Here is a 26,397-nt window from a genome sequence, read left to right as displayed (position 1 = left end):
GCTCTCCGTTGAGAGGGTGCCGCGGCGGCGCCGGAGGTAGGAGGGGCCGGGCTTTGGGGCTAGGAGTCTGTAACTGGGAGAAGGTCCAAACATCTCGGGCCTTTTTCGCTCTCCGAAGGCAGAGGACTCTTTCTCGCCCGCTTCCAGCCGCGGGTAAACGCAGGAGCCGCGCTTGGATGGAGGAGGCCGGGGCTGTCTGAAGGGAGGAGAGGTGGGGGCATCCGGATACACACGGAGTCACTGCCCGGGGGTCCGTTAGGCGATCGTAGTTCGCCGTCGGAGTCCTCGGCAGCATCTCTTCAGGTTGAGTCCCCGGCCCGTTTCCCTTGTGTCGCCGGCTGAGGGGAGCCAGAGGGTCCGCCCCTCACCTGCCTATTCATTCCGCATAAGCTGTGAGCTCGGCGCCGCGGTAGGTACAGCACTGAGGAGGCACAAGTCGCCGGCTCTCTGGAAGCTTGCCGTCTCCTAGGAGCCGCTACTTCCTTAAGCAAATACTGATTGAGTACGTATAGGAGAGAGACTGTTTTAACAACAGAGATGTGGAGACAGAGCGGTGTGGCGGGTGGAGTTTGCTTTAGCTCACCACATCCAATAGGATAAAATTCAGTTTGGTTAGCCTGACGTTCCAAGCACTAGGACACTGACCTCAGTTTCTCCCTGAAGCCTTCTCTCCAATCCCCACCATCTCTTCGCTCTGATTATAGCAAACTCTTTGCAGTTAAACAAATAATTGTCGATCACTTTTTCCAAGTCAGGTGCCTGTCAGCCAAAGAGAATATGAAGTAAAATAGATGAATCTGTGCCCTCCTCAAGTTTTGAGCTTAGCAAGGGACAGATAATAAGTAAATGAATAAAAACATAAGAGCTGATGCCCTGGAACCATACTGCCTGGATTTGATCCCAGCTCTGCCACTTCAAAAGCTGTGTGAACATGAGCCAGTTCCTCATTCATGTGCTTGATTCCTTGCTGAAAAGAAGGGATGACAGTAGATTCTATGGAATAGGATTGTTGTAAGGATTCAATGAATTAGACTTGTAAAGCAATTGGACTGGTGCTTGACATACAGCAAGCATTCATTAAATGTTATCTATTACATATGATTATAACTTGTGATAAATGCTATTGTGAAAACTGTGATGAAAGAAAATAATAGAGGTGGAGAGGTTGTACTTAGATAAAGGATGAGGGGAAGCTTCTCTAAAGAGTTACATGGAAGATGTGAATGAGTCAGCCATGCTAAGTAGATTTGAGGTCGGTGTGTCTGCCCAGCTCTGGATAACTAGATGATTAATTGGATTAACTGGATATCGGAGATTGCATTATTGGATTTGAAATAAACTTTCTTCCATTGAGTCATTCAATTTTGATTTTGATTTTTGAAAACCCACTAAACAGTGCTGATGTAAATAATCATGCCCATAAGGCCTAACCTTTGCATTGGGCAGCATTCTAGCAACCTGAGTTTGAGTTTGGAGAGCTCTTTACTGGGGTGAGAGGATGGGGAAAGTGGCCTTTTTAAACTTGGAAAATTGGTTGTATCAATGAAGGATGAGTCTCCTGTATTCCTATCTTTGTTCCTGTCTCCTGAGTGTTCAAGGGCATATTCATTCCCATTTCTCTCTCTCTCTCTCTTTATCTCTCTCTCTCTCTCTCTCTCTCTCTCTCTCTCTCTCTCTCTCTCTCTCTCATTACATTGCCTGCTGATAGAGCCTCTGATAGTTTTTTCTGGATTTGGGGATCATCATGTTTTTGTGGTGACTGCCCTTCATGGAATTCATTCCCCAGATTTCAGCAAAAACAATACTCTTTCAAGATGCCCAAGGTTTTCTGCCTGTGAAAGAACATGCTTTGATAGATTTCTAGACATCTTCCCCCCCCCCCCCGCCCCCCGTATCCCTTGGGTTGTGTTGTGATGTCCTATAGGATGATGGCTCTGTGTTAATCAGGCTGTACCTGAGTATTGACAGGGATATTGTTACTCCTATACTCCACATACTCCTGGAAGAAATGGCATGAAATGACAATATCTGTCTAATTACACTTAAATGCTTTTGTTTTTCCACAGATGTGAAATTAAATGAACCAAATGTTCTTTATCACTATGGAGATATTGAAGAATCACCTGAGCAACAAGTTCATTGTATTCTATCTCAGAGGCATCTATTGGACAACAAAATCTCTCAAATGTGAACTGTAACAGATGGAAGCTTTAAACATGCTGTTTAACACAGGCACAATTTGAAGAAAGACATTTTAAATCATTATGGAGGGAAAAACAGTACTTTTTATTCAATTTTGCAAACTCTCCAGGTATCTCAGTGAGAATTAAAGAGGAACCCTAATGAAGCTGTGATTCCGAATGAGGCTCAGCTAGGCTCATTCTTAGACCCCCAGACTGACCCTCACTCCTCTGAAAACAAGCTTGAAAGCCTTAAAACTGGTCAGATGATGGATGAGTCAGATGATGACTTTAAGGAACTCTGTGCCAGTTTTTTCCAAAGGGTGAAAAAGAATGGCACCAAGGAAGTGTCAGGGCAAAGGAAGACAAAAAAGTCCTCAAACATCACTCAGCTAACAAGCAAACCAACTGCTACCAAGAGCAAAACCCTTCAAGGCCCCAGGGAGAGGAAAACTCGATCTGGTAGCCAGGCCACAAGGACAAAAAAGCAAGGGGTACCCAAGTGGCAGGAGAGTGAACCAGCTCCCTCTGAGAATGGAGAGGGAAGTGTGCTTGCTTCTGCTATGCTCTGGAGGAGTGCATGGAGCACCCGGACAGGTAACCCAGTCAGGAACATTGCCAGAACTTCCATAGAGGAAACCAGAGGTGATTTGTACTATTTTAAACCAAGAGGTGGAAAATTTTCTGTAAAGGGCCATGTAGTAAATTTTTTTGGCTTTGCAGGCCGTATGGTCTCTGTCAACTCCCCAACTCCCTAGACAATAGTAAGTAAATGAATTGTGTTCCAACCAAACTTCATTTACTAAAATAGGCAGCCCTGAGGACCATAGTTTGCCGACTCCTGTTTTAAATGATAGTCATAAAAAAATATAAGCCCTGTGTGAATTTTTCACACGATTATGTTTGGGGCCCTCTTCTTTTTCATTTCCTACTAATGTTTACATTATACTAGTAGACATGAGTTACATGAACATGAAAATAATGCTGCTTCTCCCATTTTCTTGAATTCGTTTCACAGTGGGTACCATATGTTCCAGGAGAATCTTCAGTTCTTCCTTTCTCCTCCAAACAACTTTTTTCCCTTTTTTGGGGGGGTTGGGGGGGGGGGGAGGAGAGGAGCAGTTTGTTTGTAGCTTTCTTACTCTCCTGCCCTTGATGTACTAAACCATATGCTTAGCATACATTCTTCATGCACAGCTGAAAACCACCTTGCATATATAATATAGCACTAGGTCTTTGGGCACCTGAGTTGTGTTTCTACATTTTTCTCACCTTCACTTCCTGATTTTAATGTGTTTTTTTACCCAGTATGGTCAGCATGACCTCTCAGTGGAGTGGTGGTAAGGACTTAGCTCACAGAGACTGTTATAAGGCTTCAGTAATGTTGCTGAAATGTTGTTGGTCCCTCATGCTCCCTCTGAGAGTCTAGTGAAGGTATGCATGATTCCCCCAGAAAACTGCACTCCCACATATACCTGCAAAATTGATGTATAACTTCAGGGACTTCACGGATCCCCACTGGAGGCCTCTGTGGACACCAAGTTAAAGGAGAACTTCTGACCTAGAAAGATATAAATGTTTGTCATTAATATTTCTTTAATAACAGTTTAATAGATATTCATATTCTATAAAATTTGCTCCTTTAAAGTATACAGTTCAATGGTTTTAGTATATTCACAGAGTTGTGCAACTATCACCACTACCTAATTTTAGAACATATTCATCACCCCAAAATAAACCCTGTGCTCATTAGCAGTCACTCTTCGTTCCCTTTCCTGCCTATGACAGGTACATTGATATTACCGTAAACAGTGAGGTTACCAACAAACAATCAGTCCTATTCAAACTTTAGAGTTAAACCTAAACTAGTTGCTAAAGGACCTCTTTGAAACTTGGGTCTGACCTGTATTCGGAGGCAGAGTCTTTTGTTTCTCCAGCTAGAACAGACACGTGAATATTTTCCTCTGCAGAGGCTGCTCCTAACGGTGACTCCCAGCCTCCTCCCTGTCTGACTGCTACGGTGCCAAGTCCCTCCAAACCCCGGGCGGCTGAGATGGTCCTACAGCGAATGCAGCAGTTCAAGAGAGCAGACCCCGAGCGTTTGAAACATGCTTCAGAAGGGTGCTCCCTCCAGCCTGCACTTGAGGAAAACATTCCAAAGGACCCTCAAGAGGCGATAATGGCGGGGAACGGTATGACACGAGTTTTCTGTCTTCCCAACAGGCGTAAGTTCTAACTCTGGAAGAAAGGGAGTAGGAAGAAACCAACCTTCATTGTGTTTCTGATGAGGGGGGGCTCGCCTGGCTTTCTACCTTTGCCACTTCGTGTCATCTAGCCAGAGAACAAAGGGTCTCTTGGGTCATTTCTCACTTAGTTTCTTTGACAAGGTACCTCTTCCTCTTGTTTTAATTTTTAATTTTAATTTTAAATTTTTTCCATACTGAAAATATATTACAGCAAACTCTTTATATCCTCAGCCTAAATTTAACAATTATTAACATTTTGCCATATATTTTTTATGTCTCTATAAATGTATGTGCTTCTTCTGTACTATATGAAAGTAAGTTAAATACATCATGACACTTTACCCCTAGGTTCTCCTTTATAATCACAACTAGAGGCCCAGTGCATGAAATTCATGCACGGGTAGGGTTCCTAGGCCTGGCCAGCGATCAGGGCCGATTGGGGCCTTCCGGCTGCCAGCTGGGGCCTTCCTTCGTTCTGCACCGCCCCCTGGTGGTCAGCGCACATCATAGCAAGCAATCGAACTCCCGGTCGAACTCCCAAGGGGACACATTGCATATTAGTCTTTTATATATATAGATATCATTGTCACACCTAATTTCCTAATATTGCCTGGTATCCAATTCCCCAATTATCCCAAGGATAGTTTTTGTAGCTGGTTTCCAAGGATTTGTCAGAACTTTAAGTTCACACACTGCATATGGCTCTAGCCAGTAGTCTGTTAAGGTCTGAACTCTAGAACAGTCCCTTTGTCTTGGTTTTGTTGTTGTTTAATCCTCACCCAAGGATATTTTTCCATTGATTTTCAGAGAGTGGAAGGGCGGGGGAGAGACAGAGAGAGAAACATCAATGTGAGAGGGACACTCCCTATTGGTTGCCTCCTGCACGTGCCCCACTGGGGCCGGGATCAAGCCTGCAACTGAGGTACATGCCCTTGACCAGAATCGAACCCACGGGCCAAAGGTCTAACCATTGAGCAGCCAGCTAGAGCTGGTGTTTTTTTTTTTTAATGATACTTTTTGAAGAGTACAGGATAGTTGTCTTTTTAAATTTACCACTTTCTGGATTTGCTGGATTGTTTCTACATGATGTCATTTAACCCATTCATGCAATCCCTGTGTTGCATTACACTGAGTAAACTAGAGGTCTCATGGGCTCCAGGTTAAACAGTTTGGCAACAGTGCTTTGCAGGTGTTGTACACTGCATATTATACCACACCAAGAAGCACATAATATCCGGTGATTCCATTCTTTATCCCCTAAACAATATGAATCCTCATCTCTGATGAAAATATACAAAACGAAAGTAAATAGGAAGAAACTGTACTGACAGACCTATGAGTTAAGGAGCATATAGTCTCTTGGTATTGCACTTGCAGATTTCACCTTAGAAGCACTGACGATTCTCAGGCTACCCCAAAGGTCCACACAGGTAGCAGGGTCACATCTGCCGTGGCATCAGTCCTTGAACACCCAAAGGGGTGCAGAGGAGTTGCTCAGCCAGTGTGTGAACCCAGCACCTCCCCTACATGTGACTCAGTTGCTTCCATATATCTTCATATCATACCCAATAATGCTCAGGAGAGAGAAGCCACTGCTTTGCTAAAAAATATATATATGCATACACACACACACACACACACACACACGTACATGTACATATACATAGCACCAAAATAAAGCATGATGCTTTTCTGGCTTTGGTGGAAAGAGTGATAGGCCATTAGTAGTATTGCAGAATTGGGGATTTATGAAGTTTTCATGGCCCATCCCTCATGAACACTGAGGGTCTGCTTCAGCAATATCAGATGTGATAGAGGGCTGCAGAGGTGGACACGGCTACCTTGGGAACAATCTCTAGGCATTTCACTCTGATCTGGTTCTCCCAGGATGGGCAACAAAAGTCAGAGTAGTAGGAAAGGTTGAACTTTGAAGAGAAAACTTAGATTTGTTGGAATAGAAGCCCTGTAAACCTGACATGTCCAAAGCAGCGGACTTGAGCAGAAATGAGAAAAATGAAAGGAAAGTTCTTTAGGACCCGATACTCAGAGTAGTCCTGGAACACCAGTATCGGCCTTGCCTGGGAGTTGTTAGAAATGCAGGACCTTGGGCTCCACCTGGACCTTTGTAATGTGAACCTTCATTTTAGCAAAATTCCCAGGTGAGTTTTACATACATTAAAGTTTGAGAAGTCATATTCTAGGAGCCCCATTCAGTGCCCCATTTGACTGGATGGTGCCTGGCATGAGGCAGAGTCAGCTCCATGTTACACCCATTGTCAGCGCTCTGTGAGATCTGACGGATGTGCCGAGGTGTGAGGATGAGCTCATCCCCATGGATCTTTGTCCTCTCCACAGGGTCTGGGCCCTGGCTTCCTGCCACAGAAAGCGACACTGCAGTGGCCTTGGCCCTGCAGCAGGAGTTTGGGCAGGAAGGAGCCACCGCACCTGATGACAGTCTGGAGGAGAAGGGGTTGTTCTTCTGCCAGATCTGTCAAAAGAACCTCTCTGCTATGAACGTGACCCGAAGGGAGCAGCATGTGAACCGGTAGGAGCAGCTCAGCTGTCACCTTTCCCGTGGGCGGCACCAGAGCCAGGGGCCCCTTTGGCTTAGTGGGAATCAGATACCTTTCTGTGCCAGTAGCTGGTGTTGGTGTCAACCTGCCTTTGTTTTTTATTTTTTAACAGCTTTGTTGAAAACGTATCATACAATTCACCCATTTAGAGTGAATAATTAATTCAATGGCTTTCATTTAGTAATATTCACAGTTACGTAACCATTCTAATCAATTTTAGAATATTTTCATTACCCCCAAAAGAAAACTTGTACCCATTAGCACTTGCTCTCCATTGAACCCTCCCCGCCCCAGCCTCTGGAAACCACTAATCTGCTTTCTATCAATTTGCCTATTCCACTGGGCAGAGTGGAATCAAATAATAGATGGCCTTCTGTGTGGATTCACTCAGCATAGTGTTTATAAGGTTCACCCATGTTGTAGCATGTGTCAGTGTTTTATTCTTTTTTTTTTTTTTATGGTGGAATGACATTCTATTGTATAGGGCAGTGATGGGCAACCTTTTGAGCTTGGTGTGTCAAACTTCGCCAAAAAACTGAGCATAACTCGGGTAGTGTGTCACTTTGAGGAAAAAACTAACTCCAAGACTCTAGTCGCAAATGTTTCATCCTCAGGAGCAGCAAATGTTTCATCCTCGGCATGCAGCCGCGTGTCATCAGAAATGGCTACGCGTGTCAATGCTGACACGCGTGTCATAGGTTCGCCATCACTGGTATAGGGAGACTACATCTTGTGTATCTGCTCATCCATTGATTGACATTTGGGTTGTTTCTACCATTTAGGTATTGTGGATAGAGCTGCTATGAACATGCATTTCATATGTTTGCTTAAGTATCTGTTTTCAGTTCTTTTGGGTATATACTTAGGAGTGGAATTGCCGGATCATATGGTGACTCTTAAGTTTATGTTTAACTTGTTCTTCTTTCTTCGGTCAACTTAACTAACAGACACCTAAATTCCATGTCTGGAGGCTGATCACAGACTGTGGAGGGACTGGCTTTTGGGGAACAAGGTTTGGCCCACAGCATGTCCATGTGGATGTGGATCCATGTTTGCTCCAATCCACATTACCAGGGAAGGTGGTTCTCCCATGTTTACTGTCTTCCTTCAGGTGCTTGGATGAGTCTGAAAAGGCACTGAGACCTTGTGTACCTCAGGTCCCTGAATGCCCAATTTGTGGCAAGCCATTTCTCACCTCAAAGAGCAGAATCAGTCACTTGAAGCAGTGTGCAGTGAAGATGGAGGTTGACCCCCAGCTCCTGCTCCAGGCTGTGCGGCTGCAAACAGCTCAGCCTGAGGGGACCTGCAGCACACTAGCACAGACATCGAGGTGAGTCACATGAAAAGGAAGAAAATCAAAGAAGTACTCTGCTTTGTTTTAAAAATAAAATAAAGCCTCATGTAGTGTTGTGGGACAGTAGATTCTGGAAATGAAACATAGGTGGAAATCAGTCACAGTTTCCACTGGAATTGAATAGGGGACAAATTCTGCATCCCAGGTGGCTTTGAAATGGTCTATGTGGGTGCGGGCATGTCTGTGGTTAAGGTCCTTCCTCTTGAGAGTTTTCTATTCCCAGGATCCTGCAGTCAGTGCCTCTGGAGCAGCTAAGAATTCAGTAATTCACTTTACTACATCTATTTCATGTGTAGAACAGCCTCGCTTCTGTCTCAGTAGACTGATTTTCATACTATTAATATAAGATTGCTCAGCATAGTTCAAAGAGTTAGTGAGACAGAACCACAGGCCTTTAATTAAAAAATATTTGCATGAGTTAAATGCGTAAATGTTAACATAGGAGGCCCTGCTGATGACACAAGTCTTCAGTGTGCAAACCACAGGCACACACAAGGCAGAGGGTCAGCTTTGCGCTGCATTACCCCTGTCGCTATGGATGCCAGAATAGACCCTAACCTTATAGGGAGCACAGGCAGTATCGGCCCTAGACTGCAGTAGATTTGGGACTTCTTTCCTTGGACAGCTGTCAAGAGCAAAAGGAACCCAAGGGTGGTTTATTTATCCTGGCCACTGCCTTGCACACAGGTTCTGGCCATGTGAGCTGGGTCAGTGCTGAGATGGGGAGTGCAGAGGCTGAGTCTTCACTGGTGATCCTGTCTGCATCTTAGCATTCAGCACTAGCATCATAGACTTAAGAGCCTTAGGTACAGCCTACCTGCTGGCCAGGCCCTGGCATGTTGGGGTGGTTCCTTTTTCTCTTGGAGGCGGTGATTATCATGCAGGGTTCCCAGATTGTTAGAACTGAATTAGGCTCACTTAGATCTTCTAAGATGATACCTGGGATTCTGGAGCCATCACTGGCCCAGCAGAGAGCACAAGCTTTTGTGAAAGCCAGAGGTGCTTCCAAAATGCCCTTCAGCTGTAGGGAAGGTGATCTTGAGGTTGTCCTTAGTTTCTTTCTCACCTTTACCCTTCTACTCTTGCCCAGCCTGCTGGGAGGCAGCGGGAAGTATAGGTTCCCTTCAGCCAGAAAATCTTTCAGTAAATCTCTTCCAAACCAAATGAGTTCCTGCACATTGGCCTACGAGCCCACTGACCAAGATGGTGGCCCAAGCTGAGAAGCCTTTCCTTCAGACCTTGGGCAGAGGCACTGCCCTGCAGCCCCTGCAGGAGAAAGGGATCCTTTCATGGCCAATATATCCAGGAGCACCTAAGGGGCATCTGAAGTATCAATGGGCAGAAGTTGGTGGGATCCAGGGTTCTGACTTGGAGCCATCGAGTGTTGACTCTACCAGAGGGTATGACCACATCCAGGGGGTGCAGTACCGCTGCAGGTGTTGTATACCCACCAAGAACCTGGCTGGGCAGGGTCACACAGAAGGACCCAGACCCTCTGGAGTCTGGACTGTGCTGAACTTGTGGCGCAGGATCGTGTGAGCTTACGTGAGGCACAGAATGATCACAGTGAGCTCCGGGCACTTGATGCCCCTTTTCTCTTTCCCCCACAGAGGAGAAGGTCCAGCCCTCTTTGGTCCAGTGGGGACCACCTCAGAACAGGAAGTGCTCCCAACCTCTGGCCATCACTAACCTTTCTGTTTGGCTGCCTTTTAAGCTTCAGCAATCACGTTGGAGGTCTGAAGCGGAAGGGAGCCCCCAACAGGAAGGAACCACAGAAGAGGCAGAAGGTCAATGAGCCTGAGGTGCTGTCTGAGGACCTGCTGGTGGCCATGGCTCTATCCCGGTCCGAGATGGAGCAGGGGGTTGTACCTGCAATGCTCCCGCTGGGAACTGCTTTTCCCGAGAGGACAAAACTGTCAGCAGGTATGTGTGACCACGAGTGGTGGCTCCCGGGGGAGCCTTGCCATCCTGCCTCTGGCTGCAGTTTACCACTGGGCTCAGGCTGCGTGGATGACTGTTATTGACTGTCACTTGTTTCTCTCTAGAGAAGAAGAGTCGAAAGAAGAAAGTACCCCTTACCCCACCGCAGTTGTTAGTCCAGGACTTGGAGACCACAGGAAGACAGATTGAGGATCGAGTGGCCCAGCTCTTTGCAGAGGAAGAAGTGGAATTGTCCAACACGCCACCACTTCCTGCGAGCAGACTTTTAAAGGAAGAGCTGGAAAAGGCTAGCAGGAGTCTACAACCACCTGAAGGGAAGCGGAACTTTCTGTGGGAGGGCAGCGCCCTGACCAGGGCCTGGGCTCTGGAGTCCTTCTATACGGCAAGCCTGGTGCCTCCCATGGTGCCCCAGCAGTCCACCAAGGTGCGCCCTCCCCTCCGAATGCCTGCGGGTGGGCTCTGAGGGGTTGGGAGCCCCAGGATTATGGCACTGGAATCAACAGCTAGGGAACAGAAAGGTCTAGGAGGGGCGGGGAGGGGAGGAAGCCTAGAGGTGGCAGCTATAGCGTTGTTTCTCTTTGCAGCCACTAGATGGCTTTCCTAGTAAGAACGGGGAGGACCACTGGTTCCCAAATGTATTGCGTTCCTGGAGAGTTTGTTTAAAATGCAGAGTCCCAGGCTCTGCCCCCAGGGGGCTGACAGAATCTATCTGTGATGGGGCCCAGGAGCCAGACAAGCCTGATGCAGGTGGTCCTAGAGTCCGTACTCACTCGCTTGAGACCATTTAGATGACATTAGGAAGATGGGGCTCCCAGGGATCCTTCTGCAGATGTGATACCACAGACATGGCCTTCACTGTGACAGAAAGGCCTGCTGACAGATGGTGATGAAGAAAAGCTTTCCAGGGTTGTGCTGGCCTATGGCTCACCCTCACGTCTGGGTGGCGGCTGTTATGGCAGTCATGTGGTCACTCTGGCTTCCAATTTCTTTCATGGTCTCACATAGGGGCCCACGCTGCCACCAGTGTTGTCTGAACAGCCACAGCTGGGCGTGTGCACACCACCTGCCCTCCATAGTGCCAGTCCCAGGAATCTGTCACCCTCCACCAGCCAAAGGGAGTACCAGGCCCTGCAGGACCTCATGGACCTGGCAAGAGAGGGGTTGAGCGCCAGCCCATTGCCCTGCAGCGGGGGTTCTGCTGACTCAAAGGGGACCACAGGTGAGACACAGGATGGGATACCTGGGCCAGCCCCGCCCTGTGGGCCCTCGCCTCCCTGTGACCAAGACCATGAAGGCAGCTCATTTTTGAGGTTCCCTGGCTCATCCCCATATGATGGGATGAAAGGGCAGTCTTTAGTTGTTTTCATTTTGTTCTCAAAGGTGAATGTGAGACAGGTAAGTCTATCGCCATTTCCTTAAATTTAACCAAGGACAGAGACGTTTATCCAGAGCAAGTGACTGGTGGGCTAGTTCTGTTTATTTTACCGCTTGTTTCCTCTCTGTTGGAAGGGGGTAGTGGTAGGAGTGATTTGTGGGCATCACTTTCACTGAAGAAGTCCGACTGAAGAATTTCCCAGGCGCATTTGGGGTCAGCTCAGCCCACCGTTGATGCTCTTTCCCTGGAGGCTGACGTTGCCAGGAAGTGATGTTCTTTTAACCTATGAATCCTTCTCTCAGGGATGGATCTATTGCCTGGTGGCCTTCCACTGACTGGGTTTGTCCTGCCACCTGAGGAGCAGCACTTGGAAATGGGCGGCCAGGCTTCGGTAAGGACCTTTCTGTGGGCCTGGCTCTGCTCTGACTCTGTAGTCTTGGCTGCTGGTGCTCGTATGTTCAGTGGGGTCAGCTCACTGCTGGCCTTCAAGCCTTTGTACGAGTCCCCTGGTATCCTTGACAGTATTTGAGCTGAGCCAGGCAAGAGCCCACAGGAGCCTCCTGTCCCCCTGTCGAGGCTCCACCATAAGGCTTTGTCCCTTTTGTCACTGAACTTATGGGGGCAGCCTAGAGGGACCACCATTACTCTGTGAGATCCCCTGCTCTGTGCATTTGTTTCTCAACCTTTCATTCATTCATTCATTCATGACTCGCTGTGCCCCTCCGACGTGCTGGTCCTGGTCAGGCCTCCCCCTAAGAGTTCATGTTCTTAGGTGATGAATTGGTGAGAAGTTAGTTTTCCTTAGAGTGGATGTCACCCGATTAGTATATCAGTATCACACCAAGTTCTGGTGACCATGGCACATAGAGAAGGGACTTGGAGCTCCTGTCTGCTGGGTCCCTGAACCATGTGGACAAGGGGGCCTCGTCTGTTACACCGGGCTGGTAAATTTCTTTACATGGCCACACAGCAGCGTTTGTGAAACACTAGGCCTAGCGCACACAGCCCCCAGCAGCTACCACTGCTGCAGCTTCATCTTTATTAGAATAGCCACGCCTCTCCACTTGCTGGTCCCTCCCATTTTAGGCCAGGCAACTCAGTGTGATAGAGAATTTGAGAAGTTAATGTTTTGTTGTTCGTGTCACTTGAGTGACTTAAGGTAACGTAAAGGTGGAACCTAATGTAGGAGCCCTATTGAGAGGAATGCAAGGGTCCGCCTGCCCACTCCCCACCATCCCAGTTGGGGAACTTGCACAGTTAGAGGCAAGTGACAGACGGAAGTGACGGCTCTCCTCCTGTCTCAGCTCTCGCTCGGTTTGCTGGTTGCTGACTTCAGTGCCATGGTAAATAACCCACACCTGAGTGATGTCCAGTTTCAGATGGACAACGGGGAAGTGCTGTATGCCCACAAGTTCGTGCTTTATGCCCGATGCCCACTTCTCATTCAGTATGTAAGTACGTGGTGAACAAGCTGCGCCTCCATGCAGCTCCTGCCATCCCCCTCAAGCCTTTTTGTCTTTCTCCGTTGACCTCCCACTCCCCCTGTCTCCCTCTCCCTCTCCTTGCCTCTCTGCCCCTCTTTTCCTCATCACTCTTTGCTCAGGCTCTCTCTCTGTCTTCCTATCCTCCTGAGCTGCCTCATTTCCGCTCTCCCCATGTCCCTCCCTGCTCTCCCCACACTGCCCTAAATGTTTTTTCCTCTTTGTTGCCATAAGGTTACACTTCCATGGAGAAGACATGTTTGAGGTTAGGAAGTGGTCTGAGGAAATGACTTTGGGATGGGCAAACATCAGATTTCTTGTCCCATTGAATAAAAATCCTTTCCTCCTCTCCCGGAACTGTTTTCCCCTCTATTTGCATAATTACGAAGACTTACAATTGACCTGTATAAAGTTGAGCTACTGACAGACATTTCTGTGTTGACTTATGTTAGACTTGAATATTGTGTTGTTGGAATCCAAGAAACTGCTGTTGGTCTCTCAGAAAGTTCTGGTGCCTTTGATGTGTCTGTCAAGAGGGAACCAACTGGATTCTTGAGCACCTATCCCTGATTTGATTTTGAAACAGAGAAGTTTTACAGCTTAAACTGCAGAACTTCTGGTCAACAAATGGAGTGACACTGGCTAATGCTCATCCCCCCGACTAAGGCTATAAGAGTAGAGACTCACAGGACCCACCCAAGACCATCTGCTTCTTCCCAAGTCATGACCTTCCAGTCGGTAAACCTTTATACTTTATTTCACCCTCAGGTAAACAATGAAGGATTCTTCGCTGTAGAAGATGGCGATCTAAGAACTCAGCGTGTCCTGCTGAGTGATGTGAGCACTGAGGCTGCCCGTGCGTTCCTGCATTATCTCTACACTGCAGACACTAGCCTGCCTCCCCAGCTGACCCCTGACCTCAGTTCTCTGGCCTGCAGGTCCGCATTGTTCTTTCATTTACTTCATGGCTTTGACATTAACTGACAAGGATTATCAGGTTGATGGCTCATGGGAGGATCAGGGCTGAGTCCTTTCTATCACTTTTAATCCCAAATTTATGCCCAGTGGTGACTTTGAACAAGGCATATTGATGGGAAGTCTGGAAAGAAATGGACCCTTACAAGAGAGCCGAGGCTGCTTGAAGAGTCCTCTGCCTAGTCATGTGGCTTTTAGCCACCGAGGTGTGATGAGAGGGTGGTCCTCAGCCTCAGTTCTTCCCAAACACTGCTGCTCCTTGATCGCCCACCACTAAGATCAATCAACAGCAGTCCTTTCCCAAGTCCCAGAAAATAGAAAATGGACAGAAGGTTTATTCCAACTCCCATGAATTTGCACCTACCCAGCTTGTCCACACCAGTATCTCAGGAGAGGTGGCAAGTAGTTAACAAAAAAGGTGTTCTACCTCCTGACAAGGTGTGAGGGCCTCTGGGATAAAACAAACAAACAAAAAAAAAACTTGTTCATCCAAGGCCGTGTCATCCCTCCGATGCATTCTTAGGAAAGCATTGGCTCAGCCTGTAGGGTTTTAAATGTACTGATGAGACCACAGAGCCTTCAAGCAGGTGAGAGGCTGGCACACTCATTGGCCTGGGCTGACCCATGACAGGTTTAGTCTGCTTTTAGTTTGCATCAGTCACAGTGCTTTGGGTACCTTTCAAGGCAGCATGTGCTCCCCAGTTTTGCAGCACCACCAGCTGCTGCTATCTTCAGCTCAGCCTGATGTGCCCCTTTACATTTGCATAATGGAGTTAGTGAGCCCTGCCTTAAAGTCTCATGAGTCTCTGTTTCAAGAACCAAGTGGCCTGGGGTGTTGCACATGCACCCTAGTCGCAGGAGAGCAGGGAGAAGCCAGGACTGAGTCATGCTTGTCCTCCTTGTGAGGACTTCCGCTCCAATCCTTGCCTGTGCTGGGAGCACCAGGCGGCACTCTCTGTGTAGGACGGTGATGATGCATGGCGTTTCCTATTGCAGGTTTGGTGTGAGTGAGCTTGTTCACCTGTGTAAACAAGCATCTGTCGTGATGGATTCAGAGGGCAGACAGGAGAAGGAAGATGAGGATTGTGAAACCAGAGCAGAGAATTTCCAAGAACTCTTGAGGTCAATGTGGGTAGGTGAAGAGGAGGAAGCAGAAGCCTTGTTGAAATCTGAGGGCCTTGAAGAAGATAGAGAAAAGGTCAATGAAGCAGAAATGGAAGAAATTTATGAATTTGCTGCTACTCAGAGAAAGCTGCTCCAGGGGGAAAGAGCTCCAGAGATCAAAGAAGAAACTAACCAGCTTGGGGAGGACAGTCCAGGTTCTAGGCGAATCCTAGCAAACATCCAGGTTAAAGAAGAGTCAGAAAATACGGAACAGATGGAACCATCTGGGCAGGGAAGAGATGAGTGCCTCACCAAAAGAAAAAATGAGAGACAGTCCATGTTCCTGCCACTCAAGGGCCAGTGTTCAAGTGGAGAGGAGGAAGCAGAGGCCCCAAAGGAAGCCCTGGATCACACCAGCTCCTCTCGCTCCTCTCAGGGCCGCTGGGCAGAGGAAAAGGAAGGACGCTTAATGTACTCAGTTGATGATGTTGATGATGAACATTCCTTTTCATCAACTCCAGGAGGGCACCCTGAACCGTCCCAAGTAACAAGTGATCACGAGAGAGGCAATGGCACTATCAAACAAAGGCGGGGACAGAGCTCTCATCGCTCTAGTCGCCGGCAGGCACCTCCATCACAGCCATGCTTCTTCCCATCACAGCCCCCTCCGGGCAGGAGTCCACGCCAACCACACCTTCACCCTCATCGCAAAAATGACTTATCCCCACCGACGCCCCAATCTCAGGGCAGAGCTTCCAGAGTGGCCTCCCAGGACACACCATTGAAGCAGAAGAGGGGACGGAGCCTTCTCACGCTATTTAACCATCCAGGCTGCCAGAAAGGCGAAGAACGTGGTTCTGTGTTGGAATGCAGAAATAAAGGGACCCTGACCTCACCAGAAAAGTCTCCATCCATCGACCTAACTCAGGCAAAACCTGGCCAACAGAGCTCCAGATCTCAGAATTCTCCCTCCAACCTGAACAGAGAAGATGAGATTATCCTTTTATTGGATTCAGATGAAGAGCTAGAGCTAGAACAAACCAAAATAAAGTCAGTTTTTAATGGTTCCCTGGAAGAAAAAGTTTTAGAAGTTAGCCCCAAGTTCTCTGACCTGTTCTCCATCATTGACGTTGATGCAGATCAGGAACCTTCCCAAAGCCCACCAAAGAGAGAGGCCACAGTGCAGCAGGAGGAGAGGCGGCCGTCAAGGAACCCAGGCTGTGTGGGTGGCAGAGGGTCCTCCCAGCTGTTCTGTAACCGAGAGAGCAGCCCGGACGAGGACAGCACCACAGACACCTCGTGGCTGGTACCTGCCACCCCGCTCTGCAGCAGAAGTCACGAACACTCATCACAGACCCAAATCCTGGGTCTTGGGTCCAAGACTTCAGCATGTGAAATGGCTCAGCCCCAGCCCAGGGCCCCATTAGAAAACAGGGATGGACCCAAAGCCGCTAGTAAGTTTTCAGCAATTGTGCACCAGACATCGTCATCCTGCCTGGTCCCTGTCAATCACAGAAGCCCTTCCAGTCCCAGCCCCAGGCGCCACAAGCACTTTTCTGTGCTGACTCCCTGTCCAGCCTCCGGAGGCCTCACCGATTTCAGTGGGCAGTTCCAGAAGCGCTCGCTGCCGAGGCCGAGCCCGCCGAGTCAGGCCACAGCGAGCGAAGTGGTGGAGGTGGAGGACAGTGAAGATGAGCAGGAGGTAGCCTCCCATCAGGCGGGCAGCAGCTCCCTGTTGGACAGCGGTCCCCCCATTCCCACTGACGACTGCTGTTGGCATGTCGAGCCCCTCTCACCAATTCCAATTGATAATTTGAACCTTGAGCGGACTGGCCCCCTGAGCACCAGTAGCCCAGGCAGCCGGGCCAGGGAGGCCCCAGACAGCGGTGACTGCCACTCCCCAGCACTCCTGAGTACCACCCCCATCCGAGGAAGCTGCACTCGCCAAAGGAAGTCTCCAGAGAAATCCCCTCAGGCCAGCTCCCCTGGGGGCAGCAGGCTGAGCTTCTTGAATTCAGCTCTGTGGGAGGACTGGGATGGAGAAGAATGGAAGTCTCCAGAGGCCCTTTCTCTGGCCCAGACACCAAGTACTGATCGAGCTCAGAAATCAGAAGGGTTAGAAAAGCCAAGTGAGTAGTGGGGAGAGTTTTTTACCTTTTACATTCTTTTTTTTTTTAATTGATTAAGGTATTACATATGTGTCCTTATCCCCCTGTTGCCACCCCACCCCACTCCCGTACATGCCCTCACCCCCCTGGTGTCTGTGTCCATTGGTTATGCTGATATGCATGCATACAAGTCCTTTGGTTGATCTCTCCCCCTTACCCCCACCCTCCCCTACCTTCCCTCTGAGGTTTGAGCATCTGACCGATGCTTCTCTGTCTCTGGATCTGTTTTTGTTCATCAGTTTATGTTGTTCATTATAATCCGCAAATGAGTGAGATCATGTGATATTTATCTTTCTCTGACTGACTTACGCTAATTCTTTTACACTAAGGACCCTGGAGGAAATCAATAATGACAACATGGGGTGGCAATGCTGTAGGGCCTGCTGACCTGTGACAGGCCCCTTCCTTGCCTTCTAGAATCCTCTCCATAGTTGAGGGAGAATAGGCTTGCTATCAAACACATACTTCTTAACCAGTAAGTCAGAGCTTTCTAAACTTGCTTGGACCCTACAGCTCACCTGTGCACTTGTTAAAAATCCCTGCCTATGGACCCCACTCCAGAATACCGAGCCAGCACCTCTGAGAGGCCCAAGTGTCGGGTATGCCTTAAGATTGGGCAAGTGCAGTTCCTCACAAAATTAAACACAGAATTGCCGTTGTGACCCAGCAATTCCACTCTTACGTATATATCCAAAAGAATTAAAATCCAGGACTCAAGCAGATCCTTGTACACAAATGTTCACAGCAGCTGTATTCACAATAGCTAAAAGGTGGAGCCCTAGCCAGTTTGGCTCAGTGGATAGAGCATCGGCTTATGGACCAAAGGGTCCCAGGTTCAATTCTAGTCAAGGGCACGTACCTTGGTTGCAGGTTCCTCCCCAGCCCAGGCTCTGATCAGGGCTTGTGCAGGCGGCAACCAATTGATGTGTTTCTTTCACATCAGTGTTTCTCTTTGTCTTCCATTCTCCCTAAAAATCAATGGAAAAATATCCTCAGGTGAGGATTAACAACAAAATAATAAAATAAAAATAAATAAAAGGTGGAAACAACCCAAGTCCCTCAACTAATTGAATAGGTAAATAAATTATGGCCTATCCAAATAATGGAATATTACTCAGCCATAAAAAGTAACGAAGCACTGACACATGGCTACAGCATGGATGAACCTTAAAAACATGTTAAATAAAAGAAGCCACTCACAAAAGACCACATATTGTATGATTCCATTTATATGAAATAACCAGAATAGTCAAATCCATATAGATAGAAAGCGGATTATTGGTTGCCAGGAGTAGAAGGGGTGACTGCTTGTGGCTACGGAATTTCCTCTGGGGGGATTAAAACATTTTGCAACTAGATACAGGTGGTGGTTGCATAACACTGTGAATATACCAAATGCCACTGAATTACTTTAAAATTTTATTATGTGAATTTCATCTCGATTTAAAAACAACAGATGGGGCTGTGAGAGAGGCCTGTTATGGGCCTCAGTGGAGGATGCCACTTCCCAGCTCATTTCATTCATAGAGGAGAATCGAAGCCCCCAGTGTAGGCCCCTCAAGGTGCTGCTCCTTCCCCAGCCGGGCAGGTCCAGGGAGAGCCAGGAAGGGCAGGGTGGCACTGAGCAGTGACTGTTAACGGAAGCAGAGCTTATGGACAGAGCATCTGCCTTTGACCCGTTGTTTCATTTCCTCTTAAAAAATCCTAGACCAATTGGGCATCGTTGACCAGCACTTTCAGCCTTGAGTGGGCATCTGAATTCCCTGGAGAACTTCAAAAACAAGTGGCCAGGCCCCACCCCAGAGTTTCCGCTTCAGGAGGACTGGGGTACGACCAAGAATTTGCATTTCTCACCAGTTCCCAGGTGATGCCATGAGAACAGCTGTAGTACACTTTAGACCAAGGGCCTTAATCTGAATTTGAGGTGACAAACTCTTCCAAATTGTATATTAAAATGTGCATTTTTTAAGGAGAAAGCCTGTTGATTTTATTAGAGTCTTAGAGGGCTCCATGCTCATAAAAAGGATAAGAACCAAAGTCCATTCTTTCCTAATTGTCCCATTTATCTTTTAAAAACCCATTTTTCTTTTAAAATAACAGCTTTATAGAGACATTTTCACCTACCATAAAATTCACCCTTTAAATTGTACCATTTAGTGGTTTTTAGTATGTTCACAATATTCTGCAACCATCACCACTAATCCCAGAACATTTTTTTTAAATATATTTTTTTTATTGATTTCAGAGAGGAAGGGAGAGGAAGAGAGAGAGAGAAACATCAATGTTTAGAGAGAATCATTCATCGGCTGCCTCCTGCATGCCCCACACTGGAGATCGAGCCATAACTCAGGCATGTGCCCTAACCGGGAATCTAACCGTGACCTTCCGGTTCATAAGTCAATGCTCAACCACTGAGCCATAGAACATTTTTATCACCCCAGAAATAAGCCCTGTACTTATTAGCAGACACTGCCATTGCCCTGTCACGCCAGCCTGTGGCAACCACTCGTATGCTTCTGCCGCATTCACTCAGCATCAGCATTGCACAAGGTCGCCCTGGCCCTTATCATGTGCCGGGTGATGCTTTCTAACAGGAAGACATGATCCAGAGTCAGATTGTGAGGGGGTGAACATAACTACTCTTACAGAGCAAATGGACTGGGCTTTCTTCAAGTACATCTTTCTCTTGGTTACATCAATAGGGTCGGAAAAGGTAAACCCAGGTCCCTCCCACTAAAACGTATTTCTTTTGTTCTTTATGGAAGGTGCTAATCGGAGGAAGAACTTGCCCCCAAAAGTGCCCATAACGCCAATGCCACGGTATTCCATCATGGAGACCCCAGTACTAAAGAAGGAACTGGACAGGTTGGTAGTGTTCTTGAAAGCTTGCTCATCAGTGGTCCCTCCCTCCTGCAAGTGACCAGTCCTAGCGAGGTTGTGAGATGTAGGGCCCATCACCAGATCCACCCTGGGCTCTGGTGTGGGGGTCTCTGTGTGTGTGGGGGGGAGGGGCGTGTGTGCCTACCAGCTCTCCACATGCTGTTCCCCAAATTACCCAGCCCCTAAGAAGCTAAGAAATGAGGCTTCTCCAGGTTACCCATCAGGTGACAGGTCTCCATATGTCGTGGGTGGAGATGGGACCCTGGCCTTAACAATCTGAGTAAGGAGACATGATTTTTTAAAAGAACAACAAAACTATCCAATCCTAATCAATGCTGCTCTTCACATTGGGTCCAGGGAAGTCATCGCCACCACCATTGTTCAGAACATGTGGAATGGCCCTTTTGGAATATTCTTCAGAGTAAGCTCAATTGGCACACAGGATAGACGCTAACCTCTGAATGCTCATAAAAGGCATTTAAGATTTCAGTTACAGCATGAAATTATTTGTTGAAAATTGTTTGCTCTTTGCTGAAGTTCAACTGTTTCTCCATTCAGGTTTGGGGTACGCCCTCTGCCCAAACGCCAGATGGTCCTAAAACTGAAGGAAATATTCCAGTACACCCACCAAACGCTGGAGTCAGACTCCGAGGACGAGAGCCAGTCCTCACAGGTACCCCTGGAGGCTCCTTGCAGCCAAATCCATGCCACCAAGACCTCCAAAGCCTCAAGGGCAGCTGGTCGTGCCAGGCTGCAGGCCACGTCTGACCCTATTCCCCGAAGGTCCAAGGGACCAGCTAAGACCAAGGGTCCCCGACATCGGAAGCAGCCTGGTGGAAGTATCCCCCATATGTCACCAGCCAAAGAGGTGCCTCTAGGCCCTGATGGTGACGCCCAGCTCCCGGCCTCCCAGGAATCCACGGCCACCTCTGTGGACAGCAGTGACAGCTCATTAAGCTCACAGAGGTAAGCAGGTCAAAGGACGGGGCCAGTGGCTTCCTAGGTCCTTTGACCAGTGGGTCTGAGCACTGGCACAAGTGATGCCTAATGGTGGATGTTCAGAAGCCCCAGTGCCTTCTGGGTTTGAACTACAGAAAATCCAGGTGGGGTTCAAAGGCAGTCCCCTGAGCAGTCCTTTGGAGCTCCCACATCCTCAACCCGCAGGGTGCTCCCGGGAGTGGGGCCAGCCCAGCATGCCTTCTTGATGGGGCCTGCTGCCATTGATGGAAGTTTCTGGTGGAGGACAAGATCCTGCTCAGGCCAGCAGCTAGAGTGCCAGGGACACAGCACTGGGGGTTCATCCATGCCATGCACCAGCTCCACAGGGGACACAGAAATACTTTTCTTCAAATAGGCTCCTGGTCTTGGGGAACTGAAGGGAAGGGGTGCCGCAAAATAGTAATACCTGGTTCTTTTCAGTTCTTCCTGTGAGTTTGGAGCGGCCTTTGAGTCTGCAGGAGAAGATGAGGAGGGTGAGGAGGGGGTCAGTGCTTCACAGGCGGCTGTCCAGGCAGTGGCCGCGGAAGAGGCAGTGAGGCGCTACATCCGCTCCACACCAGCACTCTACCGCAAGGTCCTGCTGTACCAGCCCTTTGAGCTGGCGGAGCTGCAGGCTGAGCTGAAGCAGCAGGGCATCCGCATGGCCACGAGGAAGCTGCTGGATTTCCTGGACGCCCACTGTATCACCTTCACCACCGCTACAGCCCGGAAGGAAAAGTTCAAGAGGAAGAGGCGGCTGCCCGTGGGCAAGAAAAAAAGAGGCAGAACTGATGGTCCTGTCCGCCGCTCCCCACCTGTGCCCGTCAGCAGCCTGTGAGGGTCTGCGACCCCTTCAGCAAGCCAGGCCTCCACAAGCATTTCTGGGCCTTGGGACCATATCTGATCCCTCTGTGAAAATGACCAACATGGATCAGCTTCCTTTCCACTCCATTTCCTGGGGTGGTATTCGGAGCATGTCACCCACTGGATTTAGGGCCCCTGGCCTCCCCCCTCTATCTGTGCCCACTATTTATCTCCCTTTAACCCTGTTGGGCCAGTGTGTGTGTTTCAGAAGGGCCTCTGCCAGCTGGCCAGGTTGAGGCCTGACTTGGCACATCTTTTGCTCTCTACACCCATCAGCTGCAGTATGTCCATTTGAGATGGATACCCAGTCCAGTTTGCCCTGTCCATCTTCCTCCTCAGCGCTGGTTCTGTAACCCAGCCTCCACCAGCAGACCAGGTGTCCACAGGCCTCCCACCCTGCCATGCCCCAGGTACTCTGCTGGCCCAACCATTCTGCCCGACACCTTTCTTGTCACCAGCAGTCTCCAAACTGGCCAGTGCAGAAGGGCCCAGCACAGCTCTGAAGTCCCCAGAACAAGCATGTTCTTTGTGACCTGGTTGGGTTGGTGTGTTAGAGCTGCCTCCATCCTCAGGCGCAGTGAAACACAGGTAAGGCCTGGAAAAGAAGAGTTTGGGTCTCTGCATCCTTGTGAGTGTCTTGTCTGTTTTAAATATAGTGTCGTCCATTTTATACGATGTGCAATAAAAACAGAAATGCTTTATGAAAACCTTCTAACTTCACTCTAGAAACATAAGGAGGGAAACAGGCCATGAGCATCACTCACAGCTCCCTGCTGTGCTGTCCCCAATGTATGTCTGCAGAAGGCCTTTGTGCCTGTTCCTTATCTCAAGGGGTAATCCAGGCTTTCTGGCCCCGCATTTTGCTTCAGTTCTTAGATAATAGATGTTCATTTATCCACACAGCTGCCTGTCCATACAACCACACTAAGAGCCTTTACCAGGTGCTGAGCTCCAGCCTTTGGTGCTCAAAGGAGGCCCAAGCTCAGTAGCCTCACCTGGACTTTGTCACAGATACAGGCCAAGGCCGCCAGACCCACTGAGTCAGAATCTACATCTCAATAGGACGAGTTTGTGAGGCTGCTCTTTCTTGCCTGGTGCAGGGTCCTGGGAGGGAGGGAAACAAGTGGAGGAGACACACCCGTTTGTCCTGTGCCCGGCATGAGGGTCCTTGCTCAGGTGGCCTGAAGGGACAGCTTCCTAGAGGGGGTTTGTGAGCTGGGCCTCAGACATGCAGCATTCAGGGAGGTGAAATGGGGTTCCTTGAACACACATTGTGTCCTGGTTTGTGACCAGGTGGAGAGGACAGAGGCAGACGATTAGAGGGACACCCAGGCTCAGGTCATACAGCTACTGGCAGATGCTGCTTTGATCAGACTCAAGATGGAGTCACCTGTTTTAGAAGGAACCACGTGATTCTTACATGAAGAGCTTGACCTCTCTCCCCTAGTATAGACTGTTTTAGAGAAGTGAGATGGAGTTGGGAAGGTAGGAGACGATGGGATCCTGACTCAACTTCACTGCTCCGTGAGAGAGACCATGGACCTGAACATGCAGCTTTAGGTGAGCTCCCCAAGAGAGGCCTGGGAGCCCTCACTCCTGGGAAGGCATCCCAGACTCAGAGCGTTACCAACTCCAGGTTGATAAGGAGATGTCGGGGGAGAGATTAAAACAGGTAAAAAGCCCAAGGCCAGGAAAGACATGCAAGGCAAGGCCTTGTGACCCAATACCCTGGTCAGTCAGGTTTGTGTGGTGTGCCCCCCAGAAGCCAGCAGGGGTCAGGAGCTTGAACCTTTGTGCAAAGCAGAAACGGGGTTAAAAACCAGCCACTGTAATATAGAAACCTCCACAACCAGAGAATAATGGGCGGTGTCCAGGAAAAGAACCTTGACCCTTCCATAGAAATCAGACCTGGAAAGGAAAGCAGTGGCGAGAGCTGCCCTCTCCCAGCGCCTGCAGCAAGGCTGGAGGAGCCAGACCAGTGATGGGCCTCGTGGTGGATGGTAGGGGCAGGGATCCCTTCCAGAAGCTCTGCCCTGCCATGAAGAAAGCATACGAGCCTGAAGTAGTAGAATGTTCACTCTGAAACTGCGACACCCATACTTCGCTGTGATGTGACGATCTGGGCCTGTCCCACTTCCTGTGGCCCAGCCACGGCCTGGGCATCATCACTCAAGGCAATTAAAAGAGAACCACCAGGGCGGGGAGAGATCAACCGAAGAACTTGTGTATATACTTATATGCACAACCCATGGACACAGACAGTAAGGTGGTGAAGGCTTAGGGCAGGGGGCTGGGGCTGGAGGCAGGTTAGAAGTGGTCAATGGAGGGGGGGGGAAGGGTACATATATAATACTTTCAACAATAAAGATATTTTTTAAAGAATCATAAAAATAAGTAAAAGAGAACCACCAGCCAAGCCAGAGTGGCTTAGTGGTTGAGCATCAACCCATGAACCAAGAAGTCCCCGGTTCGATTCCTTCGGGCTCAATCTCCCATGGGGGCATGCAGGAGGCAGCCTATCGATAACTCTTTCTCATAAATGTTTCTATCTATCCCTCTCCCTTCCTCTTTGAAATCAATAAAAACATTTTTATTTTTATTTTTTTAATTTTAATTTTTATTAAAAAATACATTTTATTGATTTTTTTACAGAGAGGAAGGGAGAGAGAGAGAGAGATAGAAACATTGATCAGCTGCCTCCTGCACACCCCCTACTGGGGATGTGCCTGCAACCAAGGTACATGCCCTTGACCGGAATCGAACCCGGGACCCTTCAGTCCACAGGCTGACGCTCTATCCACTGAGCCAAACCGGTTTCGGCAATAAAAACGTTTTTAAAAAAGAGAGCCACAGCCAGTTTTCTCAGCGGTCAGAGAATTGGCCTGCAAACTGAAGGGTCACGAGTTCCATTCCCTCCCAGTCGGGGCCATGTATCTACTGGTAGGTTGCAGGTTTGCTCCCTGCCTCTGGTGGGGGTGGGTGCGGGAGCCAATGTGTGATGTGTCTCTCACATTGATGTTTCTCTTTCCCTCCCCTCCATTCTCTCTGAAAAAGCAATGGAAAAGATATCCTCTGGTGAGGATTAACAAAAAATTAAAAAAGAGAACCACCACCCAGCTCTAGCAGGGCCCAGGCATGAGGGCCCCAGGGACCTGCACAACCCCAGCAAGGCCCCGCCCTTACAGGCAGGAAGTCTCAAGCCTTCACTGAGTTGGGAAGGGCCCAGGCTACTGCCTGTCGGGCTAACCGCAGCTCTGAGTGGACAGAAAGTCCCAGAGTGAGAACAACCAGGGAGACTCTGTCCCACACAAGCAAGCACCTCAGGAGTCAGGAGAAAGCCCCCCAGCTTCTCACAGAGGAGCCAGCAGAGGGAGCCCACGGACCAGCCCTGTCTGGTGGTAGGCCATCCCTTGGAGGTGGAGAGGAAAGGTGTTGGCAGGGAAGTGCTGACTTCTGGACGGTCCCTGAGATCCCCACGGAAGAGGCTGTCTCCTCTTGTGCTCAGGACCCATCCACTCTGAGCTGTGAAAGGAGGAACAGAGGGTGCCTCTTGGCCTCTTATCAGGTGACAGATACCTCCAGGCCCCTGCGGTTTCTAACATCCTGTGGTGGCCCGGTTTCAGCCGCCTTCACTGCACTTGAGGCTGAGTCTGCAGCCACCGGTCTGCGCTCTGCCTGCCTGGAGCCTCAGCAGGCTTCCCCAGGGCAGCCCTGTTGTCCCTCAGCCCCTGGCAAGTTTCTGGGTGTTCAGAAAGCACTGATGGGAGGGAGGGGGTACAGAGGATGCCATCATAAAGAGCACTTCTAATCTGCTGCCTCTGTGTCCTCCCCTCCCTTCGGTCACCCAGACACAGCTTTTGAGAAAGACTAATACAAGCACACACCTCCTTCCACGTCCCCTCATATACAGGTTGCTACGTGCATCCAAACCCACTACTCTTCTGCTCTACAACCATCACTGGCTCCCACTTGCTTGCTGAGGGAAACCGGGGTCTCTCTCACTTGGCTCCCACCTGTCACCTGCTTCTCTCAGTGGTTTGCTCCCTGTCACTGGAGGATGTCCTGTACCTTTCCTCCATTGTAACTTTTCTTGTGTTTTTTACTCTGGACCATGTCCTTCCCCCTCATGCCCACCTGTCAATCAGTACAGCCCACGTGCTGAGGTCCAACTCCCTCCAGGCGTCTGAGTGAACTGCCACATTCTGCTGTTTCAGGGTGGAGGTGACCTGCCTTGACTCATAGGAAGACATTGTGGGGTACAGCTGAGTTGAGGTGCCT

General features: G+C 48.9%; 1 protein-coding gene across 1 annotated transcript; it reads left to right on the top strand.

Annotated features, from left to right (window-relative positions):
• The first annotated feature begins 57 nt into the window (after positions 1-57).
• On the top strand, positions 58-22,826 carry SLX4 (SLX4 structure-specific endonuclease subunit). Its single transcript, XM_054714667.1, has 15 exons — positions 58-153; positions 2,067-2,777; positions 4,151-4,372; positions 6,782-6,971; positions 8,111-8,329; positions 10,068-10,276; positions 10,399-10,718; positions 11,300-11,513; positions 11,972-12,060; positions 12,974-13,120; positions 13,919-14,088; positions 15,122-17,358; positions 20,163-20,262; positions 20,836-21,243; positions 21,697-22,826. The coding sequence occupies exons 2-15, from the start codon at positions 2,447-2,449 to the stop codon at positions 22,091-22,093; spliced, it is 5,253 nt and encodes a 1,750-aa protein (XP_054570642.1). The 5' UTR covers positions 58-153; positions 2,067-2,446; the 3' UTR covers positions 22,094-22,826.
• Positions 22,827-26,397: the final 3,571 nt, after the last annotated feature.

This window comes from Eptesicus fuscus, chromosome 4, assembly GCF_027574615.1.
Source record: "Eptesicus fuscus isolate TK198812 chromosome 4, DD_ASM_mEF_20220401, whole genome shotgun sequence".
Lineage (NCBI taxonomy): Eukaryota > Metazoa > Chordata > Mammalia > Chiroptera > Vespertilionidae > Eptesicus > Eptesicus fuscus.
Note: the sequence above shows the minus strand (reverse complement) of the source record. Positions and strands in the feature narration are given on the sequence as shown.